A 24183-nucleotide genomic window follows, 5' to 3' on the forward strand; every position below is an offset into this window, starting at 1 on the left:
AAATTGAGCTGTCACCAGAAGTCTTGTTAAATATTTTCTCACTTCCCTAAGCAAGTTGAACCAAGCAGGACAGATTCAGAGAAGAGATGATTGCTGGTCACCCAGGTCATTATTGAAGGGCAAACTGAAATGGGTTGGTGCTTGCTAAGAAGGTAGAAGAGGCTGGGCATGGTGGCTCACGACTGTAATCCCAGCATTTTGGGAGGCCAAGGCGAGTGGAGCACTTGAGGTCAGGAGTTCAAGACCAGCATGGCCAACATGGTGAAACCCTGTCTTTACTAAAAATTCAAAAAATTAGCCAGACGTTAGTGGCACGCACCTCTAGTCCCAGCTATTCGGAAGGCTGAGGCAGGAGAATCACTTGACACTGGGAAGCAGAGGTTGCAGTGAGCTGAGATTATGCCACTGGACTCCAGCCTGGGCAACAGCGCAAGACTCTGTCTCAGAAAAACAAAAAAGAAAGAAAGAGAGAGAGAGAGAGAAGGAAGGAAGGAAGGAAGGAAGGAAGGAAGGAAGGAAGGAAGGAAGGAAGGAAGGAAGGAAAGAAAGAAAAGAGGTAGAAGAAATGCTTTTTGGTACTGAGAAGTAGAGATTATTACACCTTAAGTTGCCATGTCCTGTTGGGAAATCAAGACAGGATCCAGGCCTGTCTGATCCTCACACAAGCTAAACCGTCCTCCCCATCAGTACTAAAGACTGACTGAGTCAATGGGGCCACCCTTGCATTGGGAATGGATGCTCATTCGTTCCTTTAACATGGGTTGAGAGTCTCCTGGTGGCCAAGTGCTATGAAGTCAAAGGCACTGTGAGAATTGGCCCTCTGTTCAGTGTAGCTTTCTCCCATAACAGGTGGGCTGATGCCTTCAAGGAGGTGATGTGAGAGGTCTGTTAAAATGCATATATTCCTAGCAGTGGGAACAAGTTAGTTGAAATTAACCCAAGGATATAGGGACCAGATTCGTTCATAAGAGCAGATTTTGAGTGAGAATACAGTCAGTCAGAGACTAATCTAGAAACCTGATGAAGACTGAGGGAGGGAGGTCAAGGAGGGGAGAAAAAAAGGACAGTGCTGTTGCTCCCTAGGAGAAGCTGCATCCTCCTCCAGTGTTGCTTACAGCTCAGAGCTACTCACACTTGATCATGCACAAGAAGCTTCTGGGGATCTTGTGAAGATGCTGACGTTGGATGTTGGTACAAGAGGCCTGGCATGGATCTCAATTCCTTCCTTCCTTCCTTCCTTCCTTCCTTCCTTCCTTCCTTCCTTCCTTCCTTCCTTCCTTCCTTCCTTCCTTCCTTCCTTCCTTCCTCTCTCTCTCTCTTTCTCTCTCTTTCTCTCTTTCTTTCTTTTCTTTCTTTTCTTTCTCTTTTTCAGGCTCTCAATGTGACCTGATTTTGGCTCACTGCACCCTTGACCTCTCAGACTCAGATGATCCTTCCACCTCAGTCTCCCGAGTACCTGGGGCCACAGGCACACATCACAATGTGCAGCTAATGTTTGTATTTTTCATAGAGACGAGATTTCTATATGTTTCCCAGGCTGGTCTCGAACTCCTGGACTCAAGAGATCTACCTGCCTCTGTTACAGGAAAGGGATCCCGATCCAGACCCCAAGAGAGGGTTCTTGGATCTCGCGAAAGAAAGAATTCAGGGCGAGTCTGCAGTGCAAAGTGGAAGCAAGTTTATTAAGAAAGTAAAGGAACAAAAGAACGGCTACTCCATAGACAGAGCAACCCCAAGGGCTGCTGGTTGCCCATTTTTATGGTTATTTCTTGAAGATACGCTAAACAAGGGGTAGATTATTACTCCTTTTTAGACCATAGAGGGCAACTTCCTGACATTGCCATGGCATTTGTAAACTGTCACGGCACTGGTGGGAGTGTAGCAGTGAGGACGACCAAAGATCACTCTCATTGCCATTTTGGTTTTGGTGGGTTTTGGCCGGCTCCTTTACTGCAAACTGTTTTTATCAGCAAGGTCTTTATGACCTGTATTTTGTGCTGACCTCCTATCTCATCCTGTGACTTACAATGCCGTAACCGTCTGGGAATGCGGCCCAGTAGGTTTCAGTCTCTTTTTACCTAGCTCCCATTTAAGATGGAGTTGCTCTGGTTCACATGCCTCTGACACCTCAACCTTCCAAAGTGCTGGGATCACAGGCATGAGCCACCGCGCCTGGCCAGATTCTCCATTTCTTTCTTCTTCTTCTTCTTTTTTTTTTTTTGTTTTCTGAGACAAGGTCTCACTCTGTTGCCCAGGCTGGAATGCAGTGGTGCAATCTTGGCTCACTGCAGCCGCCACCTCCCACGTTCAAACAATTCTCCTGCCTCAGCCTACCATGTAGCAGGGACTATAGGCGTGTGCCACCACACCTGGCTAATTTTTGTATTTTTAGTGGAGACGGGGTTTCACCATGTTGGCCAGGCTGGTCTTGAACTCCTGACCTCAGGTGATCCGCCCACCTCGGCCTCCCAAAGTTCTGGGATTACAGGCGTGAGCCACCACGTCCAGCCAGATTCTGCATTTTTAACAAGTTCCCAGGTGCTGCTGATGCCCCTACTCTTAAGAACCACACTCGAATAGTAAGGCTTTGTGCCTACTTCTGCCAGATATTTCTGTGCCCCAGGATTCTTTGCAAAAAGAGTAGAATTCAACTTGTTCTGTTTGCCCTTCTCCCCCCTTCTGCTTTTAAAAATCTAATGTTTTAATGCACAAACATGAATAAGATCTAAGCACAGATGTGTTTGACACCTGTCATCAAACAGAAAGTATGGAAGTTGAGGTTTGGAATTTCAGTAACAGGAGGTTAGTAGGTGTTGTGTGTTCATTTTATAAAGACAACAGGTCATTAATTATAAATGTCACGATCTTATCTCTGCAATAATGGAATCTGTTTCTGAGTAAGAGTCAGTTTGGGATTATCAATATTAAAGAGAATGAAAAAGGAAGAAAAATGTCTTGTGCTTTCAAAAATACAGTCATTTCAACATTAAATGACTTTTTGTCATCGGAATGTACTCTTCATGCTTTTATGATGTAGTTATTTAATAGACATTGGCTCATAATAACACATCAGCTAATCACACAGATGTAGGTAAATAAGCCAGATTCTCTCTTTGCTTTCCAGACTCTCCTTCCCCATCCCACAGCTTAACCAGACAAGTTTTACTTCAATTCTTTTAAAATGTGTGTTAAGAACAAAACAAGGTGGCTTCTTTTTAGATAGGCAAGCACCAAAATAATTGTAAAGTATTAAAATGCAAGTTAAAGAAATAGAAATATTGTTTAATAAATAGTGTTTTTCTTGAATACTTGAATACTTTTATTAAATACATGCAAGTTTAGTAAGAAGAAGAAAAGATCCCTGCCTTATGGAGAGCCCTTAGGGTTTAAGACTCATGCTGTTTACAGGAAAGGCTGTAACAAAATTTAATTTCAGTTAGGAAACCTGGTTACAAATCAGATCATCAAATAATCATGTGACATCAGGGCAAAAGAACAGACCTTTTTTCTTCTGAAAATGCACATTTTTATTAATATTTTAAAAAGCCTAATTTAATTAAATGTCTTTAAAATATTGGTCTTGTCCAATTTTTTATTAAAAATTATTAAAAATGCTCATTGTCTTGGCCGGGCACGGTGGCTCAAGCCTGTAATCCCAGCACTTTGGGAGGCCGAGATGGGTGGATCACGAGGTCAGGAGATCGAGACCATCCTGGCTAACACGGTGAAACCCCGTCTCTACTAAAAAATACAAAAAACTAGCCGGGCGAGGTGGCGGGCGCCTATAGTCCCAGCTACTCGGGAGGCTGAGGCAGGAGAATGGCGTGAACCCGGGAGGCGGAGCTTGCAGTGAGCTGAGATCGCGCCACTGCACTCCAGCCCAGGTGACAGAGCAAGACTCCGTCTCAAAAAAAAAAAAAAAAAAAAAAAATACTCATCGTCTTAAGTAGCTTTTTTCTTCTTTTATTTTAGGAATGATCCCTCTCTTGTCACCCAGGCTGGAATACAGTGGCACTCAAACTCACTGCAGCCTTCAGCTCCTAGGCTCAAGCAATCCTCCCACTTCAGCTTCCCCAGTAGCTGGGACTACAGGAGTGCACCACCATGCTTGGCTAATTAAAAAAAAAAAAAAAAATTGTGGTGATGGTGTCTCTCTGTGTTGCCCAGGCTGGAGTGCAGAGGTACAATCATTGTTCACTGCAGTCTTGAACTCCTGGGCTCAAGTGATCCTCCTGCCTCAGCCTGCTGAGTAGCTGGGACCACAGGCATTAGCCACCATGCCTGGCTAATTAAAAAAAAAAAAATTTTTAGTAGAGATAGGGTCTCACTATGTTGCCCAGGCTGGTCTCAGACTCCAGGCCTCAAGCAGTCCTCCCGCCTTGGCCTCCCAAAGCACTAGGATTACAGGTATGAGCCACTGCACACAGCCCTTGAGTTGTTTTTTTCTCATTAGCATGTGTATTAGCTTTTTAACTGGCACTGCAACAAATTACCACAAATTTAGCAGCTTCAACAACATAAATATATTGTCTTACAATTCTGTAGGACAAAAGCCTGACTAGGCTGAAATCCAGGCATTGGCTGGGTCAGGTTCCTTTCTGTAGGCTCTGAATACAATCCAGTTCCTCGCCTTTTCTAGCTTCTAGAGGCCACTCACATTCCTGGCTGGTGGCTTGTCCCCCATCTTCAAACAGCAAAGGCAGAGTCAGAGGAGAGCCTTCTCACATCACGTCACTCTGTCCAGCTCTCCTGTTTCCCTCTTCCAATGCTGAGGACCTCTGTGATTGATTACATTTGGCTCACCCAGATAATTCAGGACAACCTCCCTATGTTAAGGTCGGCTGATCAGCAACTTTAATCCCCCTTTGCCGTGTAAAATAACATATTCTTGGATTCCAGGGATTAGGATGTGGGCATCTTTGTCTGTTCTGTATGTGTGTGTTTGAGGGGGTGGGTGGAAGCCATTATTCTGCCTACCACAATATATCTTATCAATAATTAAAAAGAATCTTCTAAGAGAGGACTATTGTAATTTGGGTACAGATAGCATTTGCATAGTGCCACTGCATCAAAATTACATTCAGATTGCATTACTCACTGGTGGAAAACGCTGTAACTCTAAAGCAAAGTATTTCTCTTTAGTTGCATTTATGTTGATTCCCACGTTTTCCTTTTCTTTCTTTTTTTAATTTTTTTTTTTTTTTTTTTGAGACAGGGCCCTGCTCTGTGACCCAGGCTGGAGTACAGTAGCACAATCATGGCTCACTGCAGCCTTGACCTTCCTAGGCTCACATGATCCTCCCACCTCAGCCTCCTAAGTGGATGGGACTACAAGCACATGCCACCACACTCAGCTAATTTTTTATTTTTTGTAGAGACAGGGTTTCATTCTGTTGCCCAGGGATCTTCTTACCTCGGCCTCCTAAAATGCTGGGATTACAGGCATGATTCACTATGTCTGGCAACTTCTTCTCTAGTAATGATTTATATATTATAATCTTGGAGTCTAACTATGATTAAATAGGCCCTTCAATCTCTATGACCGACCCAAATTTATTTCATAGACAGGGTTATTGAGAAACACTTGGCACAGTGTTTCTCAAATGGGGTGATTTTGCTCACCCACAGGACATTTGGCAATACCTGCAGATGTTTTTGGTTGTCACAATTGAGAAGACGGTGCTATTGGCATCTATTGGGTAGAGGCCAAGGATGCTGCTAAGCATCTTACAAAACACAGGACAGTCCCCACAACAAAGAATCATCCAGCCCAAAGTGTCAATCGCGCTGAGGTGGAGAAACCCTGGCTTAGCAAGATGCCAACCTACAGCACCCCACCCCCCAACTGAATTAGGTATTAGTAAATGGATCAGAATTGTATTAGTATATTGATTTGTATATTGATTGAATTAGATGTTATACTAATTAGAAGATGAATCAACAACTAAAATTCTGGTCAAAAGATCAACTGGAGGAAACAGAAGATGGGTAGATCAGTACGTACCAATCTGTGTGAAATGTGAAAGGTAACAAACTGAAAGAAAGTAAGCCTGATTTAGAGGCTTAATTGATGCAATTGATGCCCTTCTCTCATGGTTCTCATCTCTACGTTTTTTCTTTATCAACATTGCAGGTGTTCCTGGCTCTATGCCAAATGCATCCTGGACTGGAAACCTCAGAGCTATAAAGTGGAGTGACATGGAAGACAGTCACGGAGGCTGTCACGGTAAGGCTCTCGTTCCATGCTTCTAGGCCACTGCCTGTTGGTGTTAGCAGGAAGGTAGCTGTGGAATCCAGGGTTCTCATGGAGAGAGAATCGCTGCTATATTTAGACCAATCTGTTAGTTATTGGAGAAGCCAAAGGCTCAAGACACAGTCCTTCAAAAATAAGTTTAAACATCTCACTGATGTTCTCCGACTTATAATTACCTAGGGAGATGGAAAGATGGGTTCAACTCATAGTGACATTTTTTTCTCCTTGCTAGTTTTCAGCTTTCTTTCTTTCTTTAGAGGCAGCGTCTCACTTGTCATTCAAGCTAGAGTGCAGTGGCATGAATACAGCTCACTGCAGCCTCAACATTCTGGGCTCAAGCTTCACACCTCAGCCTCCCAAGTAGCTCGGACCACAGGCATGCACCACCACACTTGGCTGATTTTTTTTTTTTTTTTTTTTTCTTATAGAGTCAGCTTTCTTCTTGTTTATTCCTCTTGCTGTGCCTTCTGAGAGTCTAGCTATTCAGAGGGGAAAGCCATAAGGAGGAGAAGTGATGTCATGTTCTCACCACAGAGAAAGCTGGGCCCCCAATCCTCAGGCCAGTCCCTGCTCCCCCTACAGGCAGCCTTCCCAGTGGCTTGGAGAGCTGTTGGGGTTTGCACAGCTCTGGCATGATGGATGGCAGGTGACACTAGCAAGAAGGGTTCCCCTCCAAATGGAAAAGAACTAGAAATCCTAAGTCATTTCCATTTCTATAGAACTTTATGAAGAAGAGTTTGTATCAGTCCTGGCACACACTGCCTTCAGAATATTGCCCAGCACATACTGGGCATGAGTAGTAGTTTGCTAGAGCTGCCATAAGAAAATGACACAGACTAGGTGCTTAACAGAAATTTATTTAGTTCTAGAGGCTGGAAGTCCAAGATCCAGGTGTCAGCAGGGTTGGTTTATTGAGGCCTCTCCACTTGGCTTGTAGGTGGCATTTTCTCCCTGTGTTCTCACATGGTCTTCCCTCTGTATGTGTCTGTGTCCTAATCGCCTCTTCTTCTAAGGAGACCAGTCATACTGGATTAGGGCTCACCCTAAAGGTCTCATTTTAACTTAATTACCTCTTTAAAGACCCTGTCTCTACTCTGAGACACTCAGCGTTAGGATTCAACATACGAATTTAAAGAGACAATTCAGCCCATAATATGTAATAAATATTTATTTAGTAAGTGATTGTTTGAACGAATGAATCAGTGAATGAATGACAATATGGCGGTTTGGCCTTTTCTCCCTATGGTAACAAGGCTTTGCCTCTACTCATCAGTCCCTCTTTTTTTTTTTTTGAGATGGATTCTTGCTCTATCACCAGGCTGGAGTGCAGTGGCAAGATCTCAGTTCACTGCTGCAACCTCCACCACCTGGGTTCAAGCGATTCTTGTGCCTCAGCCTCCAGAGTAGCTGGGACAACAGGCGCATGTCACCACACTCAGCTAATTTTTGTATTTTTAGTAGAGACGGGGTTTCACCATGTTGGCCAGGATGGTCTCGATCTCTTGACCTCGTGATTTGCCCCCCTTGGTCTCCCAAAGTGCTGGGATTACAGGTGTGAGCCACCGTGCCCGGCCCCATCTTACCTGCACCTAAATGTTAAATGTTTCAGGTGAAAATTTCCAAGTTGCTCCATCTCTACAACTCTCCATTACACCAACTTCTTTTTCATGTGTCTCTTGATGGTCTCATCCCACTGTGGACAGCAATGTTCTCATGCCACTATAAAGAAATTTCGGTCCATTCTGAAGCATGTTGATATATTTACTTTAATCAGCCCATATTTTCTTCAGGGGATAGTGCATGCCACCTGCCTATGTTCTTTTTTTTTATTTTTTTATTTTTTTTAAGATGGAGTTTCGCTCTCGCCACCCAGGCTGGAATGCAGTGGCACGATCTCAGCTCACTGGAACCTCCATCTCCTGGGTTCAAGTGATTCTCCTGCCTCAGCCTCCTGAGTAGCTGAGATTACAGGCACCCACCACCACGCCCAGCTAATTTTTGTATTTTTAGTAGAGACGGGGTTTCACCATGTTGGCCAGACTGGTCTCGATCTCCTGACCTCGTGATCCACCTGCCTCAGCCTCCCAAAGTGCTGGGATTACAGGCATGAGCCACCACACCCAACCTGTATTACCTTCATCAGGCCTCTTAGCACTTAGAATGATCTTCAACTTGGAGTGCCCATCTCTGATTACAATGTCTTTGTCACCTCTACTAGTTTCCTTCACCTACTTACATCCTACTTATTTTACTGTCTTTATTCCCAGAGCAGAAACTCCAAGACAGCTAGGATTTTTGACCAGTTTGTTCACTGTTTTATGTCCACACCTAAACCATGTTGTTTTTGTTTGAATTGAACATTTCGAGCTTTTTCCTTCTGTGAGCTTCCTTCTGAGGACTCCCTGTCTGACCCGGGTATTGTAATCAGCCACTACAAGATGTCCTCACCAACATTTTCGGTCCCTTTGCCATTTTGACCCTATAAGGCTGATTCCGAACCCTAATCATTACCACCATCTGCCTTTTTTGCCATTTGTACTTCCCTAGGCAGAGTATTGGTGGAGGGTGTTGTGGAACTCTCTTAAGACACGCCCATCATTGGGTCCTGTCACCTAACTTCAGCTAGGCCTCCTGGCTACCTACTTATCCTTTTGTTTACCCATTATTCTCCTAGTGCCCTTCCTAAGGGACATTTTTTCAGCTTTCCTGCTCACCTTTAAGCTCCCAGGGTGTCTTAGTCTGTTTTCACACTGCTGATGAAGACATACCCAAGACTGGGTAATTTATAAAGAAAAAGAAGCTTGATGGACTCATAGTTCCACATGGCTGGAGAGGCCTCACAATCCTGGCAGAAGGCAAAAGGCACATCTTACTGGTGGCAGGAAAAAGAGAATGACAGACAAGCAAAAGGGGAAGCCCCTTATAAAACCATCAAATCTCATGAGACTTATTCACTACCACAAGAACAGTATGGGGGAACCGCCCCCCATGATTCACTTATCTCCCACCGCATCCCTCCCACAACACGTGGGGATTATGGGAGCTACAATTCAAGATGAGACTTGGGTGGGGACACAGCCAAACCGTATCACAAGGTTATGCTAAAACAGTCTTTCCTATTCTCAACAGCGACCATTTCAACTTGAAAAAGAACTTTCAAGATATGTGATCAAAATTCATCATCTAGTCCCTTGTCATGTCATGCTGTCCCACCATCTTAGAGCGGTTTGGACACATTCTCTCATTGTTCCCTCCTGTTTCAAGAGGAAAAGTCACCCATCCTCCCAACAAAAGCCACCAGCTATGGTCTCAGCTATCTGTGGGCCCCCTCTCTCGGACCCTTACCCTTTTGCATTCTCAGCCTCTCCCTTTCTGCTGCCTCTTTTCCTTCTCTCCAAAGCGTGTACTCATGTCCCCTATCTTGAAGACGTCGAGTTGTCTATGAACCCTCTGCTTTCTCCAGGCCGAAAGATTCTTTCCTTGTTCACTTCCATTTCCTTAAGCATGTGCTTAAGACCTGTGTTTTCGGTTCTCGCCGCCTGGTCGTTCTTTCACTTCCTACAATTCTGGCGTCTTTCCCCAGTGACTTCCACTCTCTCTTACGCTTCTTCCCAGCCCACTGAATTAATCACCACATTCTGTCTGTCCTTCTGTACTAGCGTCTTCAATATCCTCCCTTTCTCACTCATCACAGACATTAACTTCGAACGAGCTCTCCAGTTTATGTTACTACTGCAGCCTCTTGGTTTCTAATGTACCCTGCAAAACACTTCAAAATTAATCTTGCTAAAATCAGTTTCATCATTTGATTCTTCTATTCAAAAATCTTTAAGGACTGTCCATACTTATGAGATACAAGGCCCAACCCTTCAGTCTGTGAAGTTGGTCAACCAGCAATTGTCCTACTATGTGCCCAGAGGAATCTCTGGAAAATGATTGCAACTTCCTACTATTCTTGTTTCTAACCTATTCCTAACAAAACCGCCTGTCCCAGAAAGTCCCCACCCCAAAAGCTATTGAGGTTAAAAAAAATTCAATATTGACATGTTACATCACTGAGGTTTATTACACATCTAGGCAGAGATATAAAGTAGGCACTTGGATAGCCTAGAACTCAGGAAAGAGATTTACCCTATGCAATCCATAAAGACCTCTTCCACCTATGCCACTGTAGGACTTCTCATCTGTAACTCTCATTTAGTAACACAGTAGGCCTCCCTTATCCACGGGGAATACCTTTCAAGACCCTCAGTGGATGCCTGAAACCACAGACAGTATGGAACCCTAAATGTACTTTGTTTTTCCCTGTACGTGCATATCTATGATAAAGTTTAATTTTTGAAACAGGCATAGTAAGAGGTTAACAATAATAACTAATTATAAAATGGAACAATTATAACAATATGCTGTAATAAAAGTTATGTGAATAAAAGTAAGTTGTGTGGAATAAAAGTCATATGCTCTCTTTCTTTCTCAAAATATCTTAATATTTTTGGATCATGGTTGACCTCGGGTAACTGAAACCTCAGAAAGCAAAACTGCAGATAAGGGGGGACTACTGTATGTGAATGGCCTTGTAACACCTATTATGTTACTAACACAATTTTAATATTAATATTGACATAATAAACAGTCATTAACATAACAATTAAAATATTAACATCTGTTATTTTATGCCTTCTATGATTTAACTCTCGTTTTTTTCGAATAACGTATTTGTACCTCTTGTTCTTCTAAATAGAGTTCCAGTTCTTTGTGGGCTGAGACTGCACAATCATATTTCATTTGAATCCTGTAGCATTGGCACAGTTATAGTTAGTCAGAGAGTACCTCTAGTATTCTGTAAGTTCATCACCCTTTTGAAAGCAAGCATGTTTTGACTCTGTTTCTTGTTCTTTCTTTTGCAGGCCACTATGTACATGGTATTTGTATCTATGGAAACGGAGACTTAAAGTGGCTGGTTAATTCACCAAGCCTGTTTGCTAACAAGTTTGAGCTTAATACCTACCCCCTTACCGTGGAATGCCTAGAACTGAGGCATCGCGAAAGAACCCTCAATCAGAGCGAAACTGCGATACAACCCAGCTGGTATTTTTGAGCTATTCATGAGCTACTCATGACTGAAGGGAAATGGCAGTTGGGAAGAGGAGCCTGTTTTTGTGAGAGACTTTTGCCTTCGTAATGTTAATGGTTTCAGGACGTTTATAGCTTCAGGACCTGGCAAATAATGATACTTAAAATGTCCACTGGACACTGTGAAGTACACTAACAGGATGGCTGGGTAGAGCAATCTGGGCACTTTGGCCACTTTTAGTCTTGCTGTTTCTTGATGCTCACCTCCATATTAGTTTATTGTTAGGATCAACAATAATTTTAAATGACCTCACATCTTTGAACCAGATACTCATATTCAAATGTTCTAATAAAAAAGAGAATTGAAGATAATACTATCTAGGAAACTAAGAATTAGGTTTCTTTGAAGAAGGAATCTTTTATAACACATTAACTGTCACCACTGTGCTCAACCAGACAGATACTGAAACACCTTTCTGGGTAATTCACCAATTTCCTTTAAAACATAAGCTACCTGAATGGAGACTAGATCTTGTTTCTGAGTTTCAACACTAGCATTTTTGGTTTACTCATGGCCAAATCTCTGTATATAGTATAAAGTCATTAACAAGAAACAGGATATGCTTTAAGACAGAATTCACTGTCTGTTGCTTCAGTAAAAGGACCTCGGGGAAATAGAACATTTCTCTCTTGTATGCCAGAATGTAGGCTGGTCCCTATGTCATGTCTTCCATTGAGAACACTAAAAAGTCCTTGCAAGAATGGAGATATGCATTCAAGAGAGGTGCTACCACATAGGTCTAGTCTGAAGTCTGGAACACTTTCCTCTTCTGTGATTCCCCCCTCTCCCTGATATTATCTTACTTGCAAAATAGAGACCAAATTCTATCCTGTGAGGCTTTTAATTGAACCATAGTATGCTCTGAGTAGCTTTACAATGCCTGGTACTGATAGTAGTGGCTCGATTTTTAAGAGCCTTCAATTGTAGATGAGCATCTCTGTTATTTATCCCTCATCCATCCATCCATTCATTCATTCAGCCTACATTCAATAAACATTTCTTGAGTGTCTCTTATGCACAGGACATGTACTGAAACAAAAAGGAAACACAAGAGCTTTTTCACTCTAAAAATCTTGGCAATAATGTCAACACCGGAAAGCCTCCTCTGGAGAATCTTGCAGAGTGATTGTAGTTTAATACAGGAACGCACAGGGCTGTGTAGCATGATACCAGACCCAGGAGATCAGTAATTACAAATTAAGGGTTAAATCAGAGATTATTCAACAGAGAAGGAGAAAGGAGGAGACGGAGAGAGGGCCTGTTGTGTTCCAGCCATTCTGGTATTCCTTTATGTATCTAATTTCATTCAAACCTCACAACAGTCTTCTGAGGACCTATGTAATTACTCCCATTTTGCAGATGAAGTAACTGAGGCTTAGAAAGGTAATAGCACCAGGGAACAGTTTCTCTGTGTGAGAATTAGGACTCTGTTACTGGTCTTCTCGGTTCATTTCCTGAGGTGGATTTACTGAGAGAAGGTGAAATAAAGCCATATTTAGTATACCAGAGAGGGTAGATTTTAAGAATGGTCTCAGTGTTAATATTGAGAAGAACTCCTGTCAGCTCAGAAAAAATGTGAAATCTACTTTACTACTCCTGTAATACTAAACCGTTGAGTTTCTAAATATTTATTTATTCTAACAAAAAGCAGTTACTACAATGGATGACACATTTAATGAACAATTTTATTTTTTTTCTATAACTGTGCCTGTTGAATGTCAATCATATTTAAAGGGAATGACTTTGAAGTAAAACCTTTTTTCTTGCTACTGAAAAAAATGGAATTGTTTTGGGTGGTAAAGAGTTAAGGAATAGGGAAGGCTGGTCACACAAGCAACCCTCAAAGGCCACATGTAGAGAGACCACCCCACTAAGGTGGCCAGAGTGGGCTCCAAGCACAAATTACCATTGCTATAGATGGGACTGTGTCCCCCCAAAATTCATGTGTTGGAGCCCTAACCCTCAATGTGATGGTATTTGAGATGGGGTCTTTGGTAAGGGAAGTTTAGATGAGGTCACGAGTGTGGGATCCTCATGATGGGATGAGCCCCCTTATAAGAGCTCTGGCTTGGGCCAGGCGCGGTGGCTCACGCCTGTAATCCCAACAGTTTGGGAGGCCGAGGCAGGTGGATCACTTGATGCCAGGAGTTCCAGACCAGCCTGGCCAATATGGTGAAACCCCGTCTCTACTAAAAAATATAAAAACTAGCTGGGCTTAGTGGCATGTGCCTATTTGGCAGGCTGAGGCATGAGAATCGCTTGAACCCAGGAGGTGGAGGTTGCAGTGAACTGAGAGCGCCCCACTGCACTCCAGCCTGGGTGACAGAGCGAGACTTTGTCTCAAAACAAAATAGGTGGGGGGATAAGGAGTGCACTCAGGGTCAGCAGTGAAATTTGAAAATTGTCTCTTTTCAACTTATTTCAATGACAGCACCTGAGAAGAAGAAACGTTTTTTACACTGGATGTTTCTCATGTAGAATGAGAAATCTTTCTGGAATTGATGTTTACATGCATGTTGTTGGTCATCTCTCTTATGTCTTAAACACTTTAATGTTGGAAGAGCATGGTGTTTGGGCTAGTGGATTTCTGACAGCCATGGGAATGCCCTGAAACTACTGTATCTGATGTTTGTTTTCGATGAGGTTCCGTGTTTTGTTTTCTTAGGAATAAATTAATATATTGTTTTCCAGTTTGGGGATACTGTGTATTTTTATATGACAATTGGTTAAAAATCCACTAAAGGGTATGTCTAACAAGGCAATTCTCCTGGTATTAAGCAAAATTTACATTCATACATACATGCATACCTGCCTAAGAAACATCCATCCACTGAAAAATCATTACACTTTCCCATTGTGGGGTGTTGGGGAGAGTAACTGGGAGTGATAGAGAAAAAGAGGACGCAATAGAAGATCATTGTCATTTGAATTGGGTGTAACCTTTTTTGGAGGGGGGGTAAGGGTACAACTGTTTTTAAAATTTGAGACAGGAATAGGTTAACTTATTATTTACCTGCCTTTATTATTCATTTGAAAAAATCAAGATATACATTAGGAAAAAGTTTTATGTTAATATTACCGTAATTACTCATCAAGTGCCAACGTTTTTGAGCAGCATTTCAGTTGTAAGTTTGCTAAATATTGCCTCTAACAGACACATGGAAAATGATCAATACTAAAAATTAAAAAAAAAATCATTTAAAGGACATCTTATCCATCATATTTTTTTCAAATAAAAATATTTTAAAACTAAAGTGAAAAACATTTTAAACTATAATAGTAAATACATACATGCTCATAAACATGGAAATAATGAAGAATATAGAATAGAAAGTGCACTACTTTCTCCAGACGTAATCACTTATTTGCTTTTTTGGTTTTTGTTTTTCTGAGACAGAGTCTCACTCTGTCAACCAGGCTAGAGTGCAGTGGCACAGTCATGGCTTACTGCAGCCTCAACCTCCTGGGCTCAGGTGATCCTCCCACCTCAGCCTCCCAAGTAGCTGGGACCACAAGCATGCGCCATCGCACCTGGCTAATTTTTGTATTTTTTGTAGAGACAGGGTTTTGCCATGTTATCCTGCCTCATCTCAAACTCTGGGCTCAAGTGGTCCACCTGCCTCAGCCTCCCAAAGTGCTGGACTACAGGCTTGAGCTACCACACCTGGTCATATCTGGTATATCTTCTTAAATAGTTTCTCAGTGTACTGATGTAATCTATAGCAGTGCTGTCCAGTAGAATTTCTGCAATGATAAAAATGTTCTACATCTGCACCGCCCAATATAATTGCCACTCACACAAGCTATTGAGCTCTTGAAATGCAGCTAGTATGACTGGGAAATACTCTTTTACATTTTATTTAGCTTTAATTTTAATTTTTTTTTTCTTTGAGACGGAGTCTCACTCTGTCACCCAGGCTGGAGTGCAATGGCGCGATCTCGGCTCACTGCAACCTCCACCTCCTAGTTCAAGCAATTCTCCTGCCCCAGTCTCCTGAGTAGTTGGGACTACAGGTGCATGCCACCACGCCTGGCTAACTTTTGTGTTTTTAGTAGACAGGGGATTTTGCCATGTTGGCCAGGCTGGTCTCGAACTCCTGATCTCAGGTGATCCACCTGCCTCAGCCTCCCAAAGTGCTGGGATTACAGGTGTGAGCCACTGCACCTGGCCAGCTTTAATTAATTTAGAAAACCACATGTGACTAGTGGCTATCATTGGACAGCACAGTTATAGAGGCAAACATCAGTTATATGTATGTGCTTGTGTATACAGTGGGAATACCATAAACACATGGATATGCTGGCATATTTTTTCAAAATGAATTGATTATATAAATGAGAGAAATAATATATCTTTGCAACTTGCTGTTTTAGACTTTTTTTTAAAAGAGAGACTAAGTCTTGCTCTGTCACCCAGGATGGAGTGCAGTGGCATGATCGTGGCTCACTTCAGCCTCAAACTCCTGGGCTCAAGTGATCCTCCCATATCAGCCTCCCAAGTAGCTAGGACTATAGGCGTGTACCACCATGCCCAGCTAATTTTTTTATTTTTTTTATTAATTTTTGTAGAGATGGGAGTCTCACAATATTTTCCAGGCTGGTCTCAAACTCCTGGTCTCTAGCGATCCTCCCACCTTGGACTCCTAAAGTGCTGGGATTATAGTCGTGAGCCACTGCACCTGCCCATAATGCAATTTTAAATAGTAGCAGTGGTAGCAGCTTTCCTTGTGTTGTTTCCAACATTAAAAAGCATGTTGAATTACTGTTGTTGGAGATTTGATATAGCTTTTTAGTAGATACCTTTTATTGAGTTAAGAATTACAATAGCAGAAAATAAATATAAATGTTATGATTCTAATTTTTTAAATCCCAGTTGCTATCTCTTTTTTGTTGACTGATATAATTATGGGTGACAATGTGTTGCTGTTTTTAATTTTTTTCCCCACATATTAATTCAAAAGGTAAGGAAAAAGGTTACTGCCCCTGCCTTTTTTTTTTTTTTTGAACAGCTAGAATTGAGAACCGTGGCGTATGCCAAGCAAGAGATTGGAGCAGGGATCCATTTAAACAGAGACCCACACAGTTGGAGCTTGGGAACACAAATGCCTGAGCTAGAAGGTGTCTATTGTAACTTCTCCCTCTACTGGATGGGATGGTTTAGGCATTCAGGGGTCAAGCCAATTGGAAAACACATAAGTGGACAACCTCCAAGGGCTGACTTCTGACCTTGGAACTATGATGTCTTTGAGAGGAGGAGGACATGGGTGAAGCTGACTCTGCTCACCTTTCCATGAGGAACACCTACAAGCTCTGAAAGTGGTGGGAATCCACAGTGGCCGAATGGAAGGTCAACCTCGACAATCCTGTTCGAGCCCAGGAAGCCCAACCTGCATCTCGGGAAGGATCGGGGGGGCTATAGGAGACGGGCTGGAAGAACAATCCAAAAGAGTTCCTAAGAAAGAAAGACAGGACTCAAAAACTGACATTCAATATCAAGTATCAGACTGCAGAAATGAGCCCAAGGCATAATGTGATGGAGGACTCAGGATATTAGGAGAAGTCACTGAAAAAGTTAACGCCAGATTAGTTAAAGTGAATGGTTTCAAGTTCAGGCCATTGGCTGTAAGCCAGGCAAAAATGAAGGTTTTAGAGGGCTTTTTTAAAAAAAGCTTAATTTTGAAATAATTTTAGACTTAGAGAAAAGTTATAAAAACATTACAGAGTTCTCGATCTTTGACTCAGTTTCTCCTTATGTCAGCATCTTACAGAAACAAAGTTCTATTATCAAAATCAGTTTTGCTGTGTTTTTAATTCTATGTTTGCTGTGTGTCGAGAGTTGGTAACAGCTGCCATTTACCTTTGCACAGGACAGACGAGATGGGTAAGGTGAGTCCCAATAATATGTAGAGATATCAGAGTAGACCAAATGACAGCAAGGGATTGGTCTCAAGTGATATTTCCTGGTGAAAATTGTACTGTGGTGGTATAGATTGAATATTCATGCCCCGCCTCCAAATTAATATTCTGAAACCTTATCACCAAGGTGACAGTATTAGCACGTGGGGCCTTTGGGGTGTTTGGATTACTGGCCTCATAAAGGAGTCCCCAGAGAGCCACCTCCTTCCATCATGTGACAATAGAGCATGAAGGTGTAATCTAAGAACTAAGAAGTTGGATTCACCAGACACTACATCTGCTGGCATCTTGAACCGTAAGAGATAAATTTCTGTCATTTCCACGCCATCCAGCTTATGCTATTTTGTTACAGCAGCTAAACAGGCTGACATATGGAAAAGAAAATTCTCTATTCCAGACTATGAAAATGAGATGAAAGAAAAGGATGGAAGAGAGAGAGAGCAAGTCCATAGTCGCATCCCTCAGAAGACGGTGGAGAAGAAAGCAGATGTGTGGTGATGATGTAGCAGGACAAGCTGCAGACAAAAACACTCAGACACCGAGTTAAAGAAGGAAGCGGTTTATTCATCCAGGAACATCAGCAAGACTACTGTCTCAAGAGCTGAGCTCCCCAAGTGAGCAATTCCTATCCCTTTTTAGGGCTCACAACTCTAAGGCAGTCCACTTGAGGGGGTCATGATTGATAGAGCAAGCAGCAGGTACTTGACTGGGGGCTGCATGCACCAGTAATTAGATCGGAACAGAACAGGACAAGGATTTTCACAGTGCTTATCTATACAATGTCTGTAATCTAAGATAACATAACCAATTAGGTCAGGGGTCCATCTTGAACTCCCAGGCCCAGGGTGTGGTGCCTGGCTGTCTGCTTGAGGATTTCATTTCTGCCTTTTAGTTTTTACTTCTTCTTTCTTTGGAGGCAGAAATTGGGCATAAGACAGTATGAGGGTGGACTCCTCCCTTAATGACAACGGGACTTGTATCTTACAAATCACTGGCCAGAAAACCAAGATTCAGATTCATTTTCTCAGGATTTTCCTAAGTAGGTTTAATGAGTCTTAAACAGGAGGAAAACCACTGATTTCTGCCATGTCTGCGCTTTTAACTTCTGGTGCTTAACACTTTTGGTGAGCTCCTTGCACACACCCTGAGCCAGTGAGCTGAGGTAATGGTGTAATTAGCATTCACACAGTGGCTTTCAAAGAGAACCCAGTAGAAAGTATTCAAGTTAGACTTTCCAGTAGCTGGGCTGCTTATCAGCGATGACCCAGTGGAAAAGGAATGGTTTAAAGAGCAACCACGGTTAACAGCATGAGATTCTTTTGAAAGCACAGTGACTTGAGTACAATATAGGCTGCTAGAGACAGACTTGAAAAGGGAGGAAACTTACTAAAACACTGGTGTCCTGGTGGTTAGCATGCATGGAAGCTTTTCTATCTGGATATGTGACTGAAAAACTTTGCTAAGGAATGGTGGGAATTGGAGGAAAGGTTATTTGAAAAATTTCCGCAAATATAAAATGGAGGTAAAAACCTAGCATTGTGTTTTCATAGGATTTTTGAGCAGGAATATTCTATTTGTTCTTTTATGTCTTTAACAAACTGCCAGGTTCACATTCTTGGTATATAGCTATGTGTTAAGACTGACAGGTCCTCATAAGGAACAGCTGATTCCAGTTAAGCACATTACAAAGGGGTCGCTTTTTTATTTGGCATCATTTTCTCCTTTTTTTTTTTTTTTTTGAGTTAGAGTCTTGCTCTGTCATCCAGGTTGGAGTGCAGTGGCGCAATCTGGGCTCTCTGCAACCTCTGCCTCCTGGGTTCAAGCCATTCTCCTGCCTCAGGCTCCTCAGTAGCTGGGATTACAGGTGCCCACCACCACGCCTGGCTAATTTTTTGTATTTTTAGTAGAGACGGGATTTCACTGTGTTGGCCAGGCTGGTCTCGAACTCCTGACCCCGTGATCCGCCCACCTCAGCCTCCCAAAGTGCTAGGATTACAGGCGTGAACCACCGCGCCCATCCCATTTTATCCTTTTAAAGCTTTGTTTGGAATATTTGACTCACATATGTATAAAGTCATGCATTTGTTTTTGTTTACTTGCAAATACTTAAGCACCTCCTCCTACCTGCCAGGCACTTGGCTGACTGTTGAAGATTAACAGAGACAAAATCTTGCCCTGGTAGAACTCATTACAAAACTATCTTTGTAAATTTCAAAGACCACTTTGTATTTTGTTTTCTTGCAAAAGGATGTAAGGGATTCTGAATGATCTATCCTTAGTATTTGTCACTGGTTCTGTTCCTTGAAGTAAATTAAACATGATCTCTCCTGATTAGTCACTATTAATTAAGAAGGAAAAAAGATCCTTTATATTCGAATTGGAGATTGATAGGGAAATTACAAAATATACCAACCAACAAGGTAATTTTAGATAGTCATTAAGTGCTGTGAAGAAAATAAAACAGGGTGCAGTAATATAGGCCACCAGAAGCGGGGGTGAGGGCTTTTCCTCTTGACCGAAGAGACATTTTCAGACTGCAGTTTTGCCATCTGCAAGTGATCACAAAAGCTGTGACTGGACGTTAGGACTTGCCTTTACCATTGTGTTCCCTAGTTTTAGCAAAAGTTCAGCCAATCCTTAAGGGTTCCTTTGGGTAAAAGCTGGTTCCAGCGCTTGTGCAGGGAAAGGTTAAGAAGAGCCTGGAACATATTATTGCTCCCGAAAGTAGAGTAGTGCTCAAAGATTAAGGAGAACGTGTCAAAAGGCACAGGAATCCCCTTGAAGGGGCTCCTATAAGCAAAATCTGGGACACTTTTAGCATCAAAACGAACGATGACAGTAACAGACTGTAACTCAGTAAATAAAATAAGAATTCATGAATATATACATGCGTGTGTATGTTATATATGTATATGTGTGCATATATATTAAATAAAATGTGTAAGAGACCACTAACATGGATTGAGTTTTTGCACCAAGTCCAACGACCTCTTGAGCCCCAGAGGTCAAGGCTGCAATGAGCTGTGATAGCTCTACCGCACTCCAGCCTGGGCGCACAGCAAGACCCTATCTCAAAAAATATATAAATAAATAAAAATAAATAAACCCCAAGAAAGTAAAAGAGCAGAAATTACAAAGAAAGCAGAAATTAATGAAATAGAAAACAACCACACAATGAAGACTACTCACAAAGCCAAGGGTTAGTTCTTTGTTACTCAGAGATCTCATGAATTATAAGTTTCTTCAGCAATGGAATGTGAAATCGTTCATATGCATCCCCTCCTCTCTCCCAGTGAAACTCATACTGAAACTTGGATATAAATCTTTGATTAATATTATTGAAATAAGTGACTTCAATCTATGAACCAAAGAACAAACTATCAAGCAAAGAGACAAACTTCAAATGAGTGTGTGTGTGTTTGTGTGTGTGTGAAAATGTGTCTAAGCCATTGTTATAGCATATTGAAATTAATGACAACAGATAGAACTGAGGTCAAAGAAAAGTTAAGTTCCACATAAATGGAGTTGGACATCCCCACTAGGGATTACTGAGAGATAGCAAAACCAACCTTATTAAATCAACCATAATTCTCTAACCCAGAGACAAGCAAACTTTTTCTGTAAAGGGACAGAGTAAATATTTTAGGCTTTGTGGATCACACAGTTTCTGTTGCATAGAGAACTGCAATTACAGCAGTTTCTGTCGTAATTGTTCTAATGCCATTAGGTCATAGACAAACTGTGAACGTGGCTGTGTTCCAATAAAACTTTATCTACAGCCCGGGGCTGTCGTCTGTTGATCCCTGCTCTAAACATTTCTTCTTCCTCAGTATAAGTCTCAGTCCGAAGAGGATGAAAGATCATCATCCTAAATGTGAATTATCAGCCTAACGAGAAGGCTAGCCCTGTCCCCCAACCTACGACCTCCAGCCAAGTTAAGGAATCAGGAGAATAACTTGAAAAAAAAGAGTGTGCAGAAAGGGAAGACTGGCATCTGCTACTCTAGCTAGATCTTCACCCAAGGAATGAAATGACAGTACTGCACTCCATGTAGGTGAGCAAGGAAGATGAGCTAGATAAAGTTGGCAGGGCAGAGAGATGGCAAAATGGAGAGGGAGAAGCAGCAACTGTTTGGTATGACAAAGTCATGTGAGGTTCCCCTGGCTCCAGGGAACACAATGGAAGGAAACTGGACTTGATCAGTTCTGCCCTAATTATACAGAGAGGGGCTTGCAGCCTGCCCAGAAGACTACCCAGTAGTCAGTTGTGGGAGAGTTTGAGCCAGGTTCTGACATCCCATGTCAGAGAACTTGGACAGTATAGAGGCTGCTGGGTTCTGCCAAGGATACACACCCAAGAGAGAGCATGCTGGTGACCTGCCATGCAGTGGTTATCCATAGCCAGTTGTGGTGGGAAAGACAAGTAGCCACAACCAACAAAGTGCCTTGTGAGCAGCCAGATTACTCAAATATTCATTTGTTCCTGAGAGATGTCCTGTGGTATCAGAAAGACTCTGGCTTGATTTCTGCTATCACTTGGTAGTTGTGTGATTTGGACATGAAAGTTACTCTCATAGCTCTTCATCTCCTCGTAAAATGGAAGATGATAATACCTCATAGAGGGGCTGTGAGGATTAAACTTTGTAACATAGGTGTACTAGTCCATTCTCACACTGCTATAAAGAAATACTTGAGACTGGGTAATTTATAAAGAAAAGAGGTTTAATTGACTCCTGCTTCTGCAGGCTGTATGGGAAACATAGTGGCTTCTGTTTCTGGGGAGGCCTCGGGAAGTTTCCTATCATGGTGGAAGGCAAAGAGGGAGTGAGGCACTTCATGTGGCCAGAGTAGGAGGAAGAGAGAGAGCAGGGAGGTGCCACACACTTTTAAACAACCAGATCTCACGATAACTCACTCACTATCATTAAAGCAGCACCAAAGGGATGGTGTAAATAATTCATGACAACTCTGCCCCCATGATCCAATCACCTCCCACCAGGCCCCCACTTCCAACACTGGGGATTACAATTCAACATGAGGTTTGGTGGGGACACAAATCCAAACCATATCATTCTACCTCTGGCCCCCCAAATTTCATGTCCTCACATTGCAAAATACAATTATTCCTTCTCAACAGTTACCTCAAAGTCTTAACTCATGCCAGTATTAACTCAAAAGTTCAAAGTCCAAAGTCTCATCTGAGACAAGGCAAGTCCCTTCCACCTATAAGCCTGTAAAATAAAAAACAAATTAGTTACTTCCCAGATTACAATGGCATTGGGTAAATACCCCTGTTCCAAAAGGGAGAAATCAACCAAAAGAAAGGGGCTATAGGCCCCACAAAGTCTGAAACCCAGCAGGGCAGTCATTAAATCTTAAGGCTCCAGAATAACCTCCCTTGATTCCATGTCTCACATCCAGGGCACACTGGTACAAGGTGTGGGCTCCCAAAGCCTTGGTCAGCTCTGCCTCTATGACTTAAAAGGGTTTGGGCCCTGCAACTGCTCTCATGGGCTGGCATTGAGTGTCTGCAGATTTTTCAGGTGCAGGGTGCAAGCTCCTGGTAGATCTACTATTCTGGAGTCTGAAGGATGGTGGCCCTCTTCTCATAGCTTCACTAGTCAGTGCTTCAGTGGGGACTTTGTGTGGGGGCTCCAACCCCACATTTCTCTTCTGCATTCCCCTATTAGAGGTTCTACATGAGGGCTTCACCCCTGCAGCAGGCTTCTGCTTGAACATCCGGGCTTTTCCATACATCCTCTGAAATCTAGGCAGAGGCTTCCAAGCCTCATCTCTTGTACTCTGGACAACCACAGTCTTAACATCACATGGAAGCTGCTAAGACTTACAGTTTTCTCTCTCTGAAGCAATGGCCTGAGCTGTATCTTGGTCCCTTTGAGCCAAGGCTGGAGCTGGAGCAGCTGGGATGCAGGGAGCAGTGTCCCAAGACTGCACAGGGGAGTGAGGCCCTGGGCCCGGCCCATAAAACCATTCAGTCCTCCTAGGCCTCTGAGCCTGTGATGAGACGGGCTGCGGCAAAGGTCTCTGAAATACCTTTGAGGCCTTTTCCTCATTGTCTTGGATATTAGTACTTGGCTCCTTTTTATTATGCAAACTTTTGCAGCCTGCTTGAATTCCTCCCCTGAAAATGGGCTTATCTTTTCTACAACATCACTAGCCTGCAAATTTTCCAAACTTTTACACTCTGCTTCCTTATTGAATATAAGTTCTAGTTTCAGGCCATTTATTTGTTTACACATATAAGCATAGGTTGTTACAAGCAGCCAGGCCACAACTTGAACTCTTTGCTGCTTAGCAATTTCTTCTGCCAGATACCCTAAATCATCACTCTCAAGTTCAAAGTTCCACAGATTTCCTAGGGCAGGGGTACAATGCAGCCACATTCTTTCCCAAGGTGTAACAAAAGAGATCTTTGCTCCAGTTCCTAATAAGACCCTGATTTCCATCTGAGACCTCATCAGTCTGGCCATCTCTGTCCATATCACTATCACCATTTTGGTCACAAGTCTCTAGGAAGTTCCAAACTTTCCATCATCTTCCTACCTTCTTCTGAGCCTTCCACACTCTTCCAACCTCTACTCATTACCCAATTTCCAAAGCTGCTTCCATATTTTCAGTATCTTCATAGCAATGCCCCACTTCTCAGTACCAATTTTCTGTATTAGTCCATTCTTGCATTGCTACAAAGAAATACCTGAGACTGGGTAATGTATAAAGAAAAGAGGTTTAATTGGCTTATGGTTCTGCAGGCTGTACAGAAAGTATAGTGGCTTCTGCTTCTGGGGAGGCCTCAGGAAGCTTCCAATCTTGGCGGAAGGCAAAGGGGAAGTGAGGCATTTCATGTGGCCAGAGTAGGAGGA

The 24183-nt window shown here is 42.5% G+C and overlaps 1 protein-coding gene across 2 annotated transcripts in view; it reads left to right on the plus strand.

The window, feature by feature from the left end:
- The window catches only part of GCNT2 (glucosaminyl (N-acetyl) transferase 2 (I blood group)), a 74147-nt gene extending 60070 nt beyond the window's left edge, over positions 1-14077 (plus strand). For both annotated transcript variants that reach the window (XM_025383874.1, XM_025383873.1), the window contains exons 2-3: positions 6134-6226; positions 11161-14077. In XM_025383874.1, the coding sequence (XP_025239659.1) occupies positions 6134-6226; positions 11161-11351 (284 nt within the window). In that variant the 3' untranslated portion in view covers positions 11352-14077. The remainder of the gene's footprint in view (positions 1-6133; positions 6227-11160) is intronic.
- Positions 14078-24183: the final 10106 nt, after the last annotated feature.

Source organism: Theropithecus gelada, chromosome 4, assembly GCF_003255815.1.
Source record: "Theropithecus gelada isolate Dixy chromosome 4, Tgel_1.0, whole genome shotgun sequence".
NCBI classification, from domain to species: domain Eukaryota; kingdom Metazoa; phylum Chordata; class Mammalia; order Primates; family Cercopithecidae; genus Theropithecus; species Theropithecus gelada.